The sequence below is a fragment of the Aquarana catesbeiana genome, linkage group LG05 (genome assembly GCF_042186555.1).
Source record: "Aquarana catesbeiana isolate 2022-GZ linkage group LG05, ASM4218655v1, whole genome shotgun sequence".
Taxonomy (NCBI): Eukaryota; Metazoa; Chordata; class Amphibia; order Anura; family Ranidae; genus Aquarana; species Aquarana catesbeiana.
Window position 1 is genome coordinate 578,145,059 of NC_133328.1, and position 17,814 is coordinate 578,162,872.

General features: G+C 43.6%; 1 protein-coding gene across 1 annotated transcript in view; it reads left to right on the plus strand.

Moving 5' to 3' along the window:
• Nucleotides 1-17,814, plus strand: part of SPAG1 (sperm associated antigen 1) — a 145,194-nt gene that overhangs the window by 100,388 nt on the left and 26,992 nt on the right. Inside the window, exons 16-17 of the mRNA XM_073632038.1 lie at nucleotides 468-594; nucleotides 11,596-11,754. Of these exons, the coding sequence (XP_073488139.1) occupies nucleotides 468-594; nucleotides 11,596-11,754 (286 nt within the window). The remainder of the gene's footprint in view (nucleotides 1-467; nucleotides 595-11,595; nucleotides 11,755-17,814) is intronic.

Genomic DNA, 17,814 nt, shown 5'->3' on the forward strand with positions numbered 1-17,814 from the left:
ATATCAGTAGCCCAACACCTTCTAACTCCCGAGCTATAGGAAGGCTTGACAGACAAGGGGGGTGGGCAACCTTGGAAGGAAAAGTCAAGATCAGCTTAGAACATTAGCTGCCTATATCTCTGGATCTACTTCTCATTTTGATATGGGGTTTTCAACCTCTGCTTCTGCATTGTCCACATATTCTCGGCTTAAATAGCGGTAGCTTGTGACAAGTTCATTTTTAGCTTGCATTCTTAAGCAAGCACAGTATTTCCAGTACATTACTTTATTTAATATAAGCTGAACATAAGTGTTCAGCCAAAAAGTATTGTGCAATAAAACAGGACTGGGGGACACATGATGACAATCTCATCCTGTACATAAAAAGCCAATTTCTTTTTTACATGCTTTTCGAGATTTACAAAGAAACACAAATTGCTGGGCCAACAAATGCCGAATTTAAGCTGAGCTTACACTTTCTTTTGCAGGGCCCTATGCTATCTGAAACTGTGCCAGTACGAAGAGGCCAGACATGACTGTGACTGTGCCCTGCACAGGGACGCTTCTAATATCAAGGCTTTGTACAGGCGAGCTCAGGCCTACAAAGGATTAGAGGTAAATGAGAGGATAATAACTGACAAAGCATAACTGCACTGCCGCTGGATTTTTATGCCACTGGAAGCTTGTGTTGTAATGTAGAAAGAGCCCGCAGACAGGAAGCCATGTTCTCATCACTGGGTGTTGGTGAAGTGATTTTTCACAATCCAGGCATGAACTGTATGGTAAAAGTTCATCTGCATTACACGGCCATACAGTGCATTGTGTATATTTGTGGAAGTCACAAGGCCCGGTAAGAACATGCTTAGATTGCACAATATACTGATATTTTCTACTTTCTAAAGCAATGGCTGCAATTTTAATGTTATTTTAAAATAATTCAGCCTTTGCAGATTCCTAAAACATGTACAGGTGTGGTCAGAAAAAATCATGCTGCAGGATATTTATTTCTTTGATATGTTCTCTTCATTTAACTGAGCAAACCAGTGCAAACAAAATAAAAACACCAAAGCTTTGTCGACACCTGATGCTGCCGTTCCAGCTCTACACACCCTCAAGACAATTTACATTGAGTTTGCAGTCTAGACTAATTGAACGTGACTCCACCATAATCCCTAAGGAAGGGTGAGTCTACATCTCCTGAAGTGCATTGGCTGTATACTACAATTTCAACCAGTAAAGACTTTTAAAGAACCCACCTAGTTGTGTGACTGTTCATACTACACAACTACCTACTATTCATCTAAGAAATGATAGCCACATTGTTTATAAGAAGTAAATCATCCTGAAACTCAAACAAGGTTCTTACACATCACAGGTACAGTGGGGAAAATAATTATTATATCCCCTGCAGATTTTGTAAGTTTGCCCACTTACAAAGAAATGAAGAGTCTATCATTTTTATCATAGGTGTATTTTAAATGATAGAGACAGAATATCAACCAAAAATCCAGAACAAAGACCTGATACAAATGTTATAAATTGAGTTGCAGTTCAGTGGGTAAAATAAGTATTTGATTCCCAAGCAAAACATGACTTAGTACTTGGTGGAGAAACCCATGTTGGCAAGCATTACCATGTTTGTACACATGTCAGGAGGGTTTTGTAAGAAAGTGGTAAACTCCGCGTTTAGGAACAAACCGGGTTTGCAGCCCCCCATAATAAGCTCCCCTAAAGGGGCTATAATGAAAGTGGTAAAAAGAAATGGGGTGAGTGGCGCTACCCTATTGTAATAACGAGTGGTTGTAACTGTAACCCACAGTGGTATACCACCCACATTTAAATATAAACAGGTGATATTAATAGTGATTCATATCATAAAAGTGATGATGATAAAAATAGTATAAGTGCACACATCAAACGATGCTATATTAAGACCATCAGTGACATAAAAATAAATGTCCAAGAGATGCTTACATCCCAAACATGAGATGCAACACCAAAAGAAATATATATATAAATGGGAAAAATAATATTGTAACTTATATATAAAAAACATCAGTTCCTAAAAAAAGTGTTAGCCAAAATCATTAGCAAAAAAGTTCTATATAATAGTCCCACACAAGTGATGTGCAAAATTGCTGTACAAATTGCCAACGGTTCCAAGGTGACCACGGTGCTCAGCAGATTAGCGGACTCTTGTGCTCCCCCTTAAGGGTCCCAACTCACCAGCTCCCACTACCCCTGCAGGGGTAAATGGCATATGTAGATACCCGGGTGGTTAGGTGGCCCTTGATAGGTCCTCCAGCAGATTCACCGATAGCCTAGCTTGGTATCCTCTGTTGGTTCATCCGGTCAAATCTTCCAGATCAAGATGTCCAAAACCGATCTCCTATTCAGAACTCTCCAATCCCAATTTCCAGAGAATGTTCACACATACGTTTCACATATACGTTTACAGCTCAGTTTATCTTCACAGGATTAGAACGGTGCAGTCGGCTCCATTCTATAAGGTAGAACAGGCTCCCCCCCTCAGCCTACTGTGCAGTCTCCTCTGTGCAGCGTCACCTGTCAGATCATCAGTGTACACAGAGCCGAGGAGGACTTTCACAGCGCTTCACTCGGCTCCATGCTACACAGTTGCAGCGTCGGGATTCGGAGCACCTATCATCAGGTGTGGGGAAGGTGCTCTGGGTGCCGGCACCCTATATATCTGGGTGCTGGCACACTATATATAACTTACAATCTTATTTTTCCCATTTTTATATATATATATATATATATATATATATATATATATATATATATATATTTCTTTTGGTGTTGCATCTCATGTTTGGGATGTAAGCATCTCTTGGACATTTATTTTTATGTCGCTGATGGTCTTAATATATCATCGTTTGATGTGTGCAATTAAACTATTTTTATCGTCACTTTTATGATATGAATCACTATTAATATCACCTGTTTATATTTAAATGTGGGTGGTATACCACTGTGGGTTACAGATTACAACCACTCGTTATTACAATAGGGTAGCGCCACTCACCCCATTTCTCTTTACCACTCAGGAGGGTTTTGGTCCACTCTTCTTTACAGTTCTTCTCTAAATCCTCAAGGTTTCTTGGCTGTTGCTTGGCAACTCGAAGTTTCAGCTCCCTACATACATTTTCTATAGCATTAAAGTGGTTGTTAAGCCACTAGCTCATCTTTATATCACCCCCTCTGTTAGATAAAAAGCTGTATCCTAGTGCCTGTGCGTTACAAAAAAAAAAAGGAGCAGATCGCTAGGAGATTTCACAGCATCTCCTAGCGATCATGTGACTCCAGGCTCTCTGCTCTCCCTGTCTGATAGCTCCAGCGGGTGGGGCCGAGATTCCCCTGCTGACGTCAGGCGGGGAGGAGAGGAGGAGAGAGCCTGGAGTCACGTGATCGCTGGACCATGCTGTGAAAACAGGTAGAAATCAGCCATTTTTTAAAATAAAGCACAGGCACTAGGATACAGCTTTTTTTCTGACAGAGGGGATGATATAAAGATGAAATCGTTTTGAAGCAGCAGGGAGAGGAGCAGAGCAGCGCTAGTGAGAGCTGACGGGGGGGAGGGGGACAGAGGGAGACACAGGAGAGCTGACAGAGGCATGTACTCTGACCACAGTGTCAGTGGCCCTGCTATATCCTGGTCAGCGTACAGAGGGGAGGGTAGAACCTGGCAGGATCAGCCAGGTATTTCAGGTGACACAGGGGGCCAAATGGCACAGCACAAGCACTGTGCTATATAAAATGCTTTAAAGAGGCAGGATCCCCCTTTTTTTGGGGGCTAACAAACGCTTTAAAGTGGATGTAAACCCGAGAAAAAAATTTTTACTTAAGGCTTGCACCTTGTACAGTATAGGATTTCATGTCATCTGTGCCCATTCTTGCCACGAAGAGATCCAGCTCTGAGCAGTCCTCTTATCTTTCTTCAGTAAGATAAAAACCGACACAGAGAAATGGGAGTCAGTTTCTCCCCCTTGCTGTGAGTGACAGGTGATTTACATATCTCATGCACAAGCCCGAGAAATACATTCAGTGTACTTCAGATCCCCTCCTCCTTTCTTCTCCAGCTCTCCCAGGATTGGCTGCTCCACACCTCAGTATGATTGGGCATGCTGAAGTCATGTGGTGACTTTTCTGGGTTTTGACTGGTTGTTAGTGATCATAGCAGAAGTTCAGTGTAAGGAATACATAGGAGAAAATGCATGTTGACAAGGGGAGTGTAGAGGTGGCCGGGGAGTCTACTGACATCACGACTCCACCCACTGAGCTCCGGACAACAGCGGGTCTCATAACAGACAGAGGGGAGACATTTGACAGGTAAGGATACATGCAGGAGGCATGTATATCTTTATAGATAACCAGTATGGCAGTAGTTTAGAAGGGATGAGAGTGGGTTTACATCCACTTTAAGGCCTGGAGACTGGCTAGGCCATGTCATGACCTTGATGTTGCTTCTTCTTGAGCCACTCCTTTGTTGCCTTTGCGTTATGTTTTGGGTCAATGTCATGCCGGAAGACCCATCCACGACCCATCTTCAGTGTTCTGGCTGAGGGAAGAAGGTTCTCATCCAAGATGATTTACAATACATGGCCCTATCCATTATTGGCCCCTCAATGTGGCAAAGTTGTCCTGTATCTTTAGCAGAGAAGCAGCCCCAAAGCATAATGTTTACACCTCCATGCTTGACTGTAGGGATGGTGTTCATAAGGTCACAGTCAGCATTTTTCTTCCTCCAAACACGGCAAGTCGAGTTAATGTCAAAGAGCTAAATTTTGGTCTCATCTGACTACAGTACTTTCTCCCAATCCTTCTCTGAATCATTTAGATGTTCACTGGCAAACTTCAGACGGGCCTGTACATGTGCCTTCTTGAGGACAGGGACCTTACCGGCGCTGCAGGTTTTCAATCCATGGCGGCCTATTGTGCTACCAATGGTTTGTTTGGTGACTGTGGTCCCAACTGCCGTGAGATCATTCACAAGCTCCTCAGGTGTAGTTCTGGACTGATTCCTCACTTTTCTCATGATCATCCTTACCCCATGAAGCAAAATCTTGCATGGATCTCCAGACCGAGGGCGATTGGTTATTTTGTATTTCTTCCATTTGCAAATAGTCGCTCCAACACTGGTCTCCTTCTCACCAAGCTTCTTGCTAATGGTCTTGTAGCCCATTCCAGCCTTGTGCAGGTCTACAATCTTGTCCCTGAAGTCCTTTGACAGCGCTTTGGTCTTGCCCCATGATGGTCAGGTTTGAATGGAAGAAAGATTGTCTGGACAGGTGTCTTTTATACACATAACGAGTTGTCCTTAGAAGCAAATTCTTAAATTGATCGGATTAATCTGTGTATTTCATGAGTACATACTGTAGCCAGTCTGTAGGAGCCAGAATTATTGTTGGTTGGTAGGGGATCAAATACTTATTTTACTCACTGAACTGCAACTCAATTTATAACATTTGTATCATTTTTTTTCTGGATTTTTGGTTGATATCCTGTCTCTATCATTTAAAATACACCTATGATAAAAATGATAGACCCTTCATTTCTTTGTAAGTGGGCAAACTTACAAAATCTGCAGGGAATCAAATAATAATTATCCCCACTGTATATGCTCTGTACTAAGCCTGCCATCTGTATAGAACCTTCCTCGACTTTCCAGCACTACCAGTACACATTTATTAGAACATAATGATATGTATAGGCTTATTTAAAGCAGAACCCCAGCAAAAACCTTCCTATTTATGGATAGACTTAGGAAGAATAAATGCTTCTGTCAAGTTTTATTGCTGTTTGTGACCCAGTTGTAGAGATTTCATCTGACTTCCTGCCCCTGTGACAGCAGGACAAGTATTTTCAGGGGTCAAAGACTGTATTGGGAGGATGTAAGCCTTCTCCAACATAAAATGCCTGGCGTTGGGCTTTAACCCAGTAGCAGCCAATCAACATTCACCTTTCATCATTTTACTGGAGACAGAATAATGAAAAGATAATTGCTGATTATCTGCTTTGGATACCTGTACTCTACTTAATACTCTTTCCTTTTTTACGTGGACTATAATGCTTCAATCCTTCCATCTAATTGTGTTTGTGTGCGCCGCGGTATGATATTAGTGGAATCTTGTTACATAGTTGGTGGAATTATACGGGTCTGGATGTAGAATCCTTGACATGAATGACTAACCAGTTAATGTTCTACAAAGAAAACTGTGACTGGCCTTTACTCACACCATAAATATCATTTACAATTATGAGTTATACTGTATGCTCTTTGCTAATAGTACAAGCAAGACAATCGTTTTAAGTGTCTTCCTTTTGGCTCCATGCATGCATATAAAAGGAGGAATGAATATTTCATGACATGCACAATACTTTTCTTTATGTTATATGCGGTAAACAGAATGGGGCAGCAACCGGGAATTATGGTACTCGGAGGAGTATGATAAGAGCAGCCTAGGCTGGCAAACCACTCTGCTCTTGTCCTGTAGATGAGCACACTTATTTTAGTTTTGTATATACTGTCTTCACATTTTACAATATACTGTCTTCACATTTTACAATATACTGTCTTCACATTTTACAATATACTGTCTTCACATTTTACAATATACTGTCTTCACATTTTACAATATACTGTCTTCACATTTTACAATATACTGTCTTCACATTTTACAATATACTGTCTTTGCATTTTGGAAGATAATGTACATCAGATGTACTGATTATCTAGTGTCCACACACACTGTACAATCCAGTTGTAAAATTTCCCATTTTGATTGCTTTTTTGATGATTTTTTAATGATGGTTATTGTTTGATCGTGCTTTCAATTTTAATGTTAAAGCCAGGAAAAAAAAAATGCACAAAGTCTAAGGCCTCATGCACACAGAACGTTTTGCCAACTCTCCTAGAAGCCTTTACTCTTGGCAGCAGCGTTTTGGCAAAAAAAAAGGTTGATGCTTGTAAAAGCGCGTAACGCATTTGGGCTAATTTGTGAACGTCAATACATTTAATTGTCCTTTGAAATGAATAGTGTTACTAATCCCAGGACTCTGCATTCACTATATCTGGTCTCCCACAGTACACAGAACATGGAAATGCCATAGTTTTAGTAAATATAAACGGCTAAATACCCTTTCTCATCAGCAATATATAGCAGTCTTGTGACTTCTATCAGTGTCTGGTTAAAGCTTGTTGGAGAAGTTTTCATTCTACTCTGTGATGGCTTGTGGCTCAATGGGGCTCACCTTCCCTGGGAAAAAGGATAGTCCAAATGGCAGGTTTTCTTAAAATCTGACTTATAGCCAGTTTTATTTTTAAAAGGTTGCTCCTCACCATCCAGGCACTAACTTAACAGCTCAGCATCCTAACTCAGAGGTGAAGGGCTTCTCCCAGTCACCCACAGAACAAAGATATTGCAAACCTTTTTTCTGTCTCTCACAAAGCAGTCCTCAGCAGCTCTCTCTCAGGTATGGCTTCCTGAGTCCCAGGCCAAGAGCAATTCTTTGCTCCAGTCCTGCTTTATTTATACCACCTGTTGGACACAAGTGGACCGCAAAATCTGGTCCGGAACCAACCCTGCCAAGGTGGCTGGTAAAACCTGTACCGGATTCCACCTTAGTTCTCTGCAAATGAACGCATGCAAGGTGAAACATAACATCCATCAATCACCTCCCCTTTCATAATGTCACAAACTGTATGACCCCTGACCCTCTGGACAGTGCTGATCACACACTCTCCCCCCAAAAAAACCCTCTCTAGCAATACACACCAAACTGAGCATGTGCAGCTTGTCCCCTACCCTCTGCTCTATCAGGAGATGGATTGGGGACAGTGGAAGAAGGGGAGGATCAGAGAAGACGGGATCAAACAGCCTTTTTACACAATGCAGAGGATTAATCCCTTAGGTTCCACAGTATAACAAGCATGCTTTACTGCATATACAAACTGATTTTACTGTTGTGTGTTTAGTAACACTTTAAAGAGGAACTGCAGTCTGCGCACATAATTTGCAATAAAAACATCTTTGCCATTCTGAAGCTTCCCTCCAACCACTTTGCATATTATTTTATATATACTGTGATTCTGTACTTGGCAAATATGCTGCAGAAATATCCCTCCACTGAGTCTGGCTGCAACCATTTTAACTGTGGGCAGCTGAAGCTGCTGCCTGTTCACTTCCTGGATTTACACAGACACACAGAGGCACACCTTCAGCCCCGCAGCTCTCATTGGCCCTCTTATGACCCCCCCCTCCTTCCTGGCAAACTCTCACGAGAGTGAGAGAGCTGTGCACGATGTCATAAGCCTAGGCTAATGATCAGACAAGAAACAGGAAGTGGGCTGTATTATTTACAGGCAAAAAAAAATGTTTTACTATCCAAAGTTAAAACAACAAGGGCAGAAGATTTAATAGATGGAAAGATGAAAAAAAATAACTGAAGGTCCACTTTACTGCTCAAGCACTTTTGCTTCTTCTTAGCAGCTACTTGTTTTACAGGACTGGATTGCTAGCTTGGTGCCCACCCTTCCTTACCACAGGCTTGCCACTGACATTTGCTAAGTATAATACAAGTAAAAAGGCGCAAAGCACAGTTACCTTGAAAGTAAAACCGATTAGTCCAGAAACTGAAAACTGTAAAAATGCATGTGTAAGTTCATGCATATATACTGGGAGTATATACAAGAGGTCAGTCAGGGCGGCCACCAAAGGAACCAAAAGCAGGGTCCAGCAAGCTAAAACAAACAACAAGGAGAGGGGCGCCTCTGAGTATAAATCATAAATACATTTTATTAAAACAACAATATCCACTCACATGGAAGTTGGAGAAGTTGCATTCGGGTCGGTTGGCTGGGCTGGAGAGATGCGGTGGAACTACAGGTCACAGCGGTTCCTGCAGGGCATGCCAGGTCCAAAGAGGATTAGTTCTTGCAGCCAGGTTCAGTCTCTTGCAGCGAACAGTCCAACACAAATCCTGCTGGGTTGGGAGCCAGGTGGACGAATGGCCGCATTCCTTTGTCCTTGACAAAGGAATGCGGCCATTCGTCCACCAATGGCAAGCCTATTCTGAAACGCGTTGCATGCGTGTGACGTCATCACCGGGCGCCACGCTGTACTTGCTCTCCAAGCCTCGCTAGAGATCTTCGGCTCGGCCGGCCTTTTTCCCTTCCTAGAGGCTTCGCACCATTCTATCAGTGAGCAGCAGCACGGCTGAACGGATGCTCTGGCGTCCTACACATCTCTCCCTTCCTTCCCTGGAACCCCTATCTGTGCATCTGGGACATAACCTGGCTCCCAACCCAGCAGGATTTGTGTTGGACTGTTCGCTGCAAGAGACTGAACCTGGCTGCAAGAACTAATCCTCTTTGGACCTGGCATGCCCTGCAGGAACCGCTGTGACCTGTAGTTCCACCGCATCTCTCCAGCCCAGCCAACCGACCCTAATGCAACTTCTCCAACTTCCATGTGAGTGGATATTGTTGTTTTAATAAAATGTATTTATGATTTATACTCAGAGGCGCCCCTCTCCTTGTTGTACATTTGCTAAGTAGACAATTAAAACATGGCCATTTTATATATTTTATATAGCCCCCACAATTTTCTTATAACAGGTTTTCGTAACCTAGAAGTATGTTTGGGAGGAAACTGCAGCATCTAAAGAAAATCTATGCAAAGAAGGAGAGAGCATTCAGCATCCATGAAGACATTGCTAGAGAATCTAACAATGCAGGACAATAGTGTTAGCCCCTCTGCCACAAAAGGTTGTTGAAGGAAAAGTTGATGAGCCACTGGAAGTTTTGTAATAGGTGCCAAAGTGTGTGTGTTTACTGGAGGTGGATGTTAAAGTGGTTGTAAACCTCAGACACGAAATATGCACAAAGCATATCCCTCTATAATGTGTACTTGTCCCAATTAAGAGGATTAAGTGTCACTTTTGTCTACTGCTTCATTCCTCTATCTGCATGAATCACCTCTGATAAGTTTTCCTGACACCAAAAGGAAAAAGGTGACAGGGGAGGGATCTCTGGCTGATTGACAGCCTCAGCTCTGTTCCTGTGTGCTGTGTGGAGGGGGGTGTGTCCTTTCCTCCAATCAGCCCATAGAGCTCTCCTCACTGAGCTCTGCAGAGTGTAACATCAGCTCTCTGCCCCTTTTTTCTAAACTCTTAGACAAGCTTTATAAATTCAGCACTTTTAGCATATGTAGAGAAGAGAAGACTGCAGATAGACAGGTACAACTTGAGTAAGAGGATTTGTTTCATCTCTGTGTATCACCTGAGGCCAGTCACTTCATTGGGTATATGTAAGGTATTATAACCTACTTTAAAATAAGTGTTTCTTCTGCCCTCCTCCTGTCCCTTCATTGTGATCTTCTCTGCTCTCTTTTGGTTCACTCACCTGGCGGTAGTTTTATACTTTCAGTAGAAAAAGCTGTTGGGAGACTTTTTTTACATCAGCAACTAGAGTACAACCTGGAAAGGTTGGTTAACAAGCAGTGGTACCTGCGTACCGTGTTTTCCTAAAAATGAGCCCTACCCGAAAATAAGCTCTAGTAAAGTCCTTGTAAAAATATATAATCGGTTTTGTAAAAAGATTATATAATGCCCACTGTGTCTCCTTTTGTGATTTTATTGTCAAAAATACCTTATTACAGTGAGCTGGGCGCTCACGTGACCTGCCGGAGATCTTCTCCTCTCCTCCCAGCTGATGTCAGCAGCCTCTGCAGTGCTCGGAGCAGGGCTGACATTAGCGGGGATCTCGACCCTTCCTTTGGCAGTGCTCAGAGCGGGAAAGAAGAGCTCCGGCACTTTAAGGTATTTCTGACAGTAAAGTTAAAAAAGCAGACACACGGAACATTAAATAATCTTTTTACAAAACGGATTACATATTTTTACAATGGCTTTAACTAAGGTTTATTTTTGGGATTAATGATGTCATAATGATGACTCTTGAGCTAACGGGGGGGGAGGGAGAGAGAAGACAGGGGACATAGATAAGACATCCACTGAAAATAAGCCCCAGTTTGTTTTTTTGTAGCCGAAATTAATTTAAGACCCGGTCTTATTTTCGGGGAAACCCAGTATCTGATGCAGGGGTATCTGAGTTGAAAGGCACTTCTACTTTATAAAGCCCTTTTGATATAATAAAGTTTATGTCCAACCAAAAGCTTTTTTTTCTTAGTTTTGAATAGTGTGAGGAAGGGTTAGAACCCTTGTCAGGATTTAACTTCTGTCTCAGGCTCTGCTAAAACGATTTCCCCTCACTTCCTGTCCTGATGACAACATTTTATCAGACAGGAAGTGAGGGGAATTCTCTAACAGCAACACATACAGAAAAAAAAATGTTTTAGCTTGATATATGCTTAATCTGTCTGAATTAGAATTGTCTGTGTTTTGCTTACAGCAGCCAATTAGAGTCTTCTTTGCATTGTGAGCTTGTATGGCATCAAAAACTGAAACTTCTCTGCTCAGACACTTTAATAAATGTGGGCAAGGGCACCTTGTGTTTGTCAGAGCAGAACGAGAGGGTTCTGGAATGTAGTTATAATAATGGTAAAAAATGTGATTTTTTTTTTTTTTTTTTCATTTTAGAATTACCAAGCTTGTAATAGTGATCTCCAGAAAGTAATCTCTCTAGATCCAGGAGTCCAGGAAGCCAATACTCTATTAGCAGAGATCACACCGCTTTTATCAAAATGCCTAAAAGCCAATGGACATGACAAACAGAGGAAGAAGATCCTGATTGAGGAGGTACGTCACTATTATCACCTAATAATTGATAGGCTTTAAATTACAATATTGTATTATTGGAAAGGCTCTTTCACAGTATATACAGGGGAACAATAATAGAATATATAATGAAAATATATACATTGTCTGCCTGGTTTAATATTTCACTTTAAGGCCCCATGCAAACCTGTGAGCCGCACTGCGTGTTCCTGCAATATATAGTAGTGTACTGTCTACTATGTTGTGCGTTGTGGTGCAGTTCATTTTGCATAACACCTAATGCAGCTAGCTTGATCAACGCATCGCACGCGGTTTTCAGCACAACACAGACGTGTGAGCCATCTCTGTTGGCGGAGTAGGGTGTTGAAGAAAAGGTGCAATGTCTACCTGATAAATGATTAACTGACAAGCATTCTCAATGACTCAAACCTCAAATTTCTCAAACTGAAATAGAATCCCTAAAATCCTTCCCCCCCACCATAGGCCCTGTGCGATCTATAAATGACATGCAAAGCTCAACTCCAGGATGTTAGTAACTTCCCTCCCACCCCCCAACTAACCACTGGTATGGAAAAAGAGAACCAATCCAAATGTCCATTTTACGTACTTAAAGCCACGGTTACGTGATAATCCTTCTCTACTGTTTACTTCCTGGGATCCTTCTTTAGGGTCCAAATCACTGCCTGCATGATGTGGACATCTTATTGGTGGAGGTGATATTCCAGTGGCCGGGTGTTCTCTTATAGGCTCCAGAGGACAAAGAATTCATAGGGGCAGTGAGGGAACTAGTGGCCAAGAAGACAAGCAGAGAAAAATTAGTCCCCAGGGAAGTTAATTAGCTTGGCTCATATAGGAAACTGTGACTTTTATCCATTACACTACAGGATGGCTTAGGAAGAGCTGGAATCAAGATCAAGAAGTAAGGTAATTGAGACACGATACACTATTTACATTTCAGTTTTGCCTGGAGCTGGGCTTTTACCTCCTCCATGGCAGAAGATATCCCTGCACCTCAATTTATCCCTCCCCCCACCTAATATTGAGTCCGCTCCCCCTCACCTACTTTGTCCAAACACCCCCTTTTCTACTTGCCATGTTTCCCCCAAATACATACTCATTTTCATCCCTGGAGTTGGAATTCTGCCCTTCTACAGAATGTACAGCTCTAAGAATGGAACATGTTCTATTGAACTTTGTTATTGGTTCAGCGTTTTTTCTTCTATTCTACATATGACAACCTCGGAAAAAAAGTCTTGCTAGGGGGTTCAGTATCACGGATTGTAAAATCTGCTCTAAAGATCAATGTCAAAATAATAATAATAATACTAGAAATAACAATAGAAATAGTAATAATAGCAATAGAAATAATTATACTAAATATAATAATATAAATAGAACTAATGGAAATATTTATAATAGAATAAAATTGAATTAATAATAATAATAGAAATAGTAATATAGAATTTTAAATAGAAATAATAATAATAATAATAATAGAAATAATAATACTAGAAATAGAAATAATAACAGAAATAAAAATAGACAAAATATTAATAGAAAAAAGTAAAAAATTTGCTTTTGTTTGAAAGGAGGCAGGAAGAAATCATATTATGGAGAGTGGGTGAAGAGAGTGCTTTAATTTTCAAACCAAAAAGCAAATAAAAAGGTGCTGATTAGTTTTGTGCATTAAGATGGGGAAACAGATAGTGTAAGGGTTCTTATACTTTAATGCAGAGAATGCGCATTAACCCCTACCTGCTCATGCTACAACCGACAGATTGGCGGCTGTCCAGTTCTGGGAAGGGCTTCCACGGACGTCCTCCCAGAACCATGCCTCCCGCATCGGTACGCTGTCTGACAGATGCGTTCTTTGGACAATCACAGCGGCCCCTTACCAGGTGATCAGCTATGTCCAATCACATGGTCACATGTAAACAGAGTTGCCAGTTATTGGCAGTCCCTTCCTCACATGCTGTCTCTGTGTGAGGAAAGGAGAGACGTTAACCGGCAAGGCTGACAGGACACAGTGGGTACATTCTTTACACTGGTAATCAGGGCAAAATTTCTGGTCTTTTTTCGTTTGTTTAGCAAAAAATAAAAAAACCCATTGGTGATTAAATACCATCAAAAGAAAGCTCTATCTGTCTAAAAAAAAATTACAAAAATGTATCCAAATTGCGACAGCATTGAAAGCTAAAAAATTGTCCTGGAGTGAAAGTGCCCTGTATTGAAATGGTTAAGGTAAAAAAGCTTTAGAGTTTATAATCACTTTAACATGGTATACCAGGGGTAGGCAACCCCCGTCACACGAAGCCTCTTTTGCCGGAACTCGACTCCCTCCCCATCAGCAGAGCAGCGCAGGGAAGTGTCAGCGAGACACTAATGCATTTCAGTTTCAGAGTTCTCCACACCGCACCTGCACTGAGCGGGAGGCACTGTGCCCCCACACATTGTAAAAGATGGGAAACGTTTGGTTCTCTAACTTTGCTGTAGCTGCGATCGTCAGCTTTTGTGATGGGGAAGAGATTGGGTGCAATTCTGGTGGGGGGGGTCCCTGTTTCCAGGAGGAGGAGGACTGTCATTGGCCACTGCTAAAGCCAATCACAGTCCTGCTAGCCCCGCCCACCATCTGGAGGAAGAGGACTCGCTTGGTTGCCACTACCAATCTCAGAAAGAAGGGATTTACCTGTGATTGAGAAAACCACAATCAGGTGACAGTTTGTGGAATTACTGTTGAGCTTCTGGGAACTTTGTTGAAATAATTTCTGAACCTTTGCGTCACTTCTAAACCCCGGCACTCTGTGTCCCTTTAAGCCACAGCCAGTAGTCAGCGCAATGAAACTCACACCCAACTTTTTTTGTGACGCAGAGCGCTGCACTCTTTCTCAGCAGTGGGGGCCCAAATTATGATCCTGCACACAGGCCCACTACTTTCAGAAAATGCCCCTGACCTGAGCTCATCATTGCGCATCCATTCCACATGCTTTTATGGGCTGGATGCGAGAGGTGGATCAGCAGGATGAGCGTGCCAGGACAGGTAGATGTGTCTCACCTCTGCTTCCTTTCACCACTCTGCATATCATGCAGATCATAGATGAGAAGAGGGTACAGTGGTGTAGCAGATCAGCAGGAGGGTACAGCGTTGGCGAAAATGAGCAGGATGGGTTCAGAGGTGGGACAGATGAGCAGGAGGGTACAGTGGTGGAAGAGATGAGAAGGGGGTTCAGCAGTGGGACAGAAGAGCAGGGGGGAACAGTGTTGGGGCAGATAAGCAGGGGGATTCAGTGTTGGGGCAGATGAGCAGGGGGATTCAGTGTTGGGGCAGATTAGCAGGGGGATTCAGTGTTGGGGCAGATGAGCAAGGGGGTTCAGTGTTGGGGCAGATGAGCAAGGGGGTTCAGTGTTGGGGCAGATGAGCAGGGGGATTCAGTGTTGGGGCAGATGAGCAGGGGGATTCGGTGTTGGGGCAGATGAGCAGGGGGATTCAGTGTTGGGGCAGATGAGCAGGGGGATTCAGTGTTGGGGCAGATGATCAGGGGGGTTCTGTGTTGGGGCAGATGAGCAGGGGGATTCAGTGTTGGGGCAGATGAGCAGGGGGATTCAGTGTTGGGGCAGATGAGCAGGGGGATTCAGTGTTGGGGCAGATGAGCAGGGGGATTCAGTGTTGGGGCAGATGAGAAGGGGGTTCAGTGTTGGGGCAGATGAGAAGGGGGGTTCAGTGTTGGGGCAGATGAGAAGGGGGTTTAGTGGTGGGACAGAAAAGCAGGGAGGTAGAGCAGTGGGGCAGATGTGAAAGGAGGTGTATTGGTGGGACAGATGAGCAGGGGGTTACAGTGGTGGGGCAGGAGAGCAGGGGGTACAGAGGTGAGACAGATGTGCAGGAGGTACATTGGTGGGGCAGATAAGAAATCGGGGTACAGTGGTGTGGCAAATGAGCTGATGGGTTCAGTGTTAGGACAGATGAGAAGGTGATTCAGTAGTGAGACAGAAGAGCATGGGGATATGGCGGTGGAGCAGATGTGCATGGAAGTACAGTGGTGGGGCAGATGAGAAAAGGGGGTACATTGATGGGACAGATGTGCAGGAGGTACAGTGGTGGGAGGGATGAGAAGGGGGTTCAGCGGTGGGACAGAAAAGCAGGGGGGTACAGTGATGGGGCAGATGAGCAGGGGGTTACAGTGGTGGGACAGATAAGCGGGAGGGGGGGGGTCGGTGTTGGGCCAGATGAGAAGGGGGTTGCAGTCGTGGGAAAGATGACCAGCGGGGGTTCAGTGTTGGGGAAGAGGAGAAAGGAGGTATATTGGTAGGACAGATGAGCAGGGGGTTATAGCGTTGGGGCAGAGGCGTACAGAGGTGGGGCAGATGTGCAGATGGTTGCAGAGGAGAAAGGAGGTGCATGGGTGGAACACATGAGCAGGGGGGTACAGTGGTGGGACAGATGTGCAAGAAGTACAGTGGTGGGGCAGATGAGAAAGGGGGTTACAGTGGTGGGGCAGATGAGCAGATAAGTTCAGTGTTAGGACAGATGAGAAAATGGTTTAGCGGTGAGACAGAAAAGCATGGGGGTATGGCGTGGAGCAGATATGCAGGGAGGTACAGTGGCGGGACAGATGAGCAGGGGGGTGCAGAGGTGGGGCAGATGTGCAGGGGGGTACAGTGGTGGGGCAGATGTGCAGGGGGGTACAGTGGTGGGGCAGATGTGCAGAGTAGTACAGTGGTGGGGCAGATGTGCAGGGTAGTACAGTGGTGGGACAGATTTGCAGGAGGGACAGTGATCTGAAGTGTGGAGTTGCAGGAATTGGGGCTGATCTGAGGCGTGAGAGTGCAGGATGTTAATTTCTCACTACTGAAGTAGTTTACAGCATTTACTTTATAAAATATCCTTTTCATGATTGAGCGTGTGAAGTTGACAGTTTTTTGTTATAAAATCGGCACGCTCAATTTCTTTGAAAACATTTTTCGGCACACTGTACTCAAAAGGTTGAATACCCCTGCTGTATACAATAATGTAGGGAAATGTGTTTCATTCACACAGTACATGTTTTTTTGGCGTGAAGAGAACCAGTCAGGATACAGCAAATTGCTGTAGCTGTACGGCGGGCGCCTTAAGGCGTATAGGGGGCATGTGCGCGCCGCGTGACATAGGTGCTGCTGCACGCAGCCGTGATGTCTGCCGGGCACCCGCGATCGCTCCTGACAGAAACAGAACGGAGATCTGTCAATGTAAACAGACAGATCTCCATTCTGTCAGGGGAGTAGAGAGTGATCGTCTGTTCCTAGTAATTAGGAACCGCGATCTCTCTCCTCTAGTCAGTCCCATCCCCCCCAAAGTTAGAAACACTCATGAGGGAACACATTTAACCCCTCGCTCATTGCGATTTTTTTTTTTTCACCAAAAATATGTAGAAGAATACACATCGGCCTAAACTAATAAAGAAATACGTTGAGTTTTTTTTGGATATTTATTATAGCATAAAGTAAAAAATATTGTGTTTTTTTTTTTTTTTTTTTTTTTAATTGTCGCTCTTTTTTTGTTTATAGCGCAAAAAATAAAAACCGCAGAGGTGATCAAATACCACCAAAAGAAAGCTCTAGTTGTGAGAAAAAAAGGACATACGTTTTGTTTGGGTATAACGTCGCACGACTGCGCAATTGTTGGTTAGAGTGATGTAGTGCTGTATCGTAAAAAATGGCCTGGTCATTAACCACTTCCCGCCGGCCGTCATATGACGTCCTTGACTTTGTGTGGGTATATCTGAATGATGCCTGCAGCTACAGGCATCATTCAGATATTGTCTTTTTCAGCCGGCGATTCCCTACACCATAAGAATGATCATAGCGGCTGGTTAGCCGCTTGATCGTTCTTACGGGCGGTGAGAGGGGACGCTTCTACCAACTCACCGCTGCCATCGGTGAGTCGGAGAACGGATCCGCTGACCACAGATGTTTACCATACAGATTTCCGGTGGACCAGATGGTCGCCGGAGTCTCTGTGATCGTTCGGAGGCCGGGTGCGATGTTATGGCGTCATGCCCGCCCTCTGCATTCAAACAGCTGGGAAGCCTAGACGTGAGATGTAGG